Source organism: Sinocyclocheilus grahami, unplaced genomic scaffold (genome assembly GCF_001515645.1).
Source record: "Sinocyclocheilus grahami isolate Dianchi unplaced genomic scaffold, SAMN03320097.WGS_v1.1 scaffold419.1, whole genome shotgun sequence".
Taxonomy (NCBI): Eukaryota; Metazoa; Chordata; class Actinopteri; order Cypriniformes; family Cyprinidae; genus Sinocyclocheilus; species Sinocyclocheilus grahami.
In genome coordinates, this window is record NW_015505598.1 from 662,681 (window position 1) to 665,288 (window position 2,608).

Genomic DNA, 2,608 nt, shown 5'->3' on the forward strand with positions numbered 1-2,608 from the left:
CATAATCACTTTCCAGAACATTCTCGTTCACCATTCCTGGCTGGTGGAACGATCTTCCCACCCCTATCCGGAATGCTGAATCTCTGACAATTTTCAAGAGACAGCTGAAAACTCATCTCTTTCGAAGCTACTTGACTTCATCATAAAAAAAAAATACTGTACTTATTCCTTCTCTTTCTGGCTTGTACTTATTTGAACAATGTCTAGAAACTTGGCATTACAAGCACTTCCTGTATCTGTTTGCCTCTTTAAGAAGAATCGCTTTATGTGTCCCCCAATTGTAAGTTGCTTTGGATAAAAGCGTCTGCAAAATGACTAAATGTAAATGTAAATGTAAATGCATGACCTTAAACAGTCCATTCACGCTTGAAAACCCTCCAATGTGGCTGAATTCAAACAAGTTTGCAAAGAAGAGTGGGCCAAATTCCTCCACAGTGATGTGAAAGACTCATTGCCAGTTATCACAAATGCTTGATTGCAGTTGTTGCTGCAAAGGGTGGCACAACCAGTTATTAGATTTAGGGGGCGATTACTTTTTCACATAGTGCCAGGCAGGTTTGGACAACTTTTTTCCCTTTATATATATATATATATATATATGTTTGTTTTTTCACACCATCCCCAGCCCATCACCATCCCTCTGCCATCTCCTGTCCGTTCCTTCTCTGCGGCACGATGTCGCGCCTTCTGGGAGGAGGGGGGCGATCTGTCACACCATTTCACTGTTTGGATTTTTTTTTCAGTTTGCTCTGTTTTCCCCCGTCTAGTTAGTTGTCATGGTTATTGATTTGAGTTCTTCATTATGTTATGGTTTGTCTTGTTAATTATCCTCATTTGGCCTGTGTATGGTCCTGTCTGTTCAGTGTTAGTTTGTCAGGTCTCATTAACATCAATGTAAACGTTTGTCACCAGCCTTTCTTGTGTGGATATATCTTGTGTGGATTACACTAAAGACCTTTTAATTTAATCCAATCAAATTAAAACTTTTTAGATGTTTATCATCATCTTCATCTTCGTGCATGTTCATCTACACCATTTTGTGACAGAATACCTGACAAATACAAAGACCATGGATATTGCATCTATTAATGTTGCCCCAAGGAGGGGCAACACTCTTAATCTGGAGGACTATGTAGAGGAGTTCCTCGACACTTGCCACCATGCAAGCTGCGATGACGTCTGCTTGATGGAGGGATTTTGGTGTGGTCTGGATGATGACATTTGTTTCGTCATGCCCAGGGGAGATCCTTACTGGATCCTGAAAGATTACATCAGGTTTGTGCTGTGGGTGAATGGATCCACACTCACAGTGGACGAAGTGGATGTCGACTGCAACATCAATGTCCAGCCACACCTCGCCCAGCCAAGCATCCCCCTGCCAGAGCCCTACCACAGACGGAGAGCCAAAGCCCACCACGACCGACGAGCCATCGCTAAGAGGAGCAATAGAGCTGAGGATCGCCCTGGAGCCAGAGCCTCATACAACATCTGACCAGGTGTGTGAGCCAGCAACGAAACCCACCACGGATGATGACACAGTGGAGTGGAGTGGATGCAGAGGAAGCCCCACCCATTGTTCCACCGCTGAGGGTGAGCTGAGGCAGAATTGATAGACTTTTATTCGGATATACCCAGCCTTCTTCCATCATCTGCTGAACTGTTTGCCTGTCCTGTTGTGACCAAGGAGGCCGTTTATGAATTACCTGTTTGTCCCATAACGACCATGGAGGTCTGTGTTGAACTTTCTATCCACCCTAAACTGTCTGTCAGCCCTGTCGGGACCATGGAGGTCATTCCCCTGTCCGCCATGCTCCCTGTGCTGGGAGTCGCAATGCAGCCCACACACACCATCCCTGAAACCCCTGAATGTCATGTACTCCCACCCAGCCTCCCTCTCCCACCTCCTCTTCTGTGTCCTCTGTCATCCTCTGCCCTGCTGCCATTGCATCCTGCCAGTCCCTCAGACCATCCTCAGCCTTCCATCTGTTGATTGGAGACACTGCGGGCCTGTTAGTCTCCAGCTTCATCGAGGTTTGAGGATCCCTGGTCTCCGCCTCCAACCTCAGAGACCCGGACTCTTAGCTCCCTCCTCTCCACCGTGGGCCATCAGTCCACCTGCTCCGCCAGGCTTCCTTGTCCCTCTGGCTCCACCTTGGTCAGTCATCAACCTGCCGTCGCCTCAGGACTCCACTCCTCTGGCTTCGCCTTCTGGATCCCCACCTGAGCCATCTGCTCAGCCTTGGCCCTCCGGATCCTCTGTGTCACCTTGGCTCGTCAGCTCTCCGTCTCTGCCCTGGGATCCTTTGCCATCGGTTCCGCCGCTGTCAGTCGGCCCCCTGGAGGGCTCAGCCCTTCTTCCACCATGGCTCCTCCCTCCATCGGCTCCTCTGTGGGCTGTCTTCCTGGCTAGGCTCTGGAGCATCTCCCGTCTCCTCCTGCTCCGGGCCCCTCCGTTCATTTCTCCCTGGTCATCTCTCACCCCCTGATCCTCCCTGGCCACCTCCAGAACCTCCTCCTGCCTGTCTGTGTCAGCCCATCACCATCCCTCCGCCGTCTCCTGTCCGTTCCTTCTCTGCGGCGCGATGTCGTGCCTTCTGGGAGGAGGAGG

At 50.0% G+C, this 2,608-nt stretch overlaps 1 protein-coding gene across 1 annotated transcript in view; it reads left to right on the forward strand.

Moving 5' to 3' along the window:
• The first annotated feature begins 1,723 nt into the window (after positions 1-1,723).
• LOC107551229 (protein NipSnap homolog 2-like) overlaps positions 1,724-2,608 on the forward strand; it is a 22,442-nt gene continuing 21,557 nt past the window's right edge. The window contains exons 1-2 of the mRNA XM_016232770.1: positions 1,724-1,873; positions 1,965-2,312. Of these exons, the coding sequence (XP_016088256.1) occupies positions 1,724-1,873; positions 1,965-2,312 (498 nt within the window). The remainder of the gene's footprint in view (positions 1,874-1,964; positions 2,313-2,608) is intronic.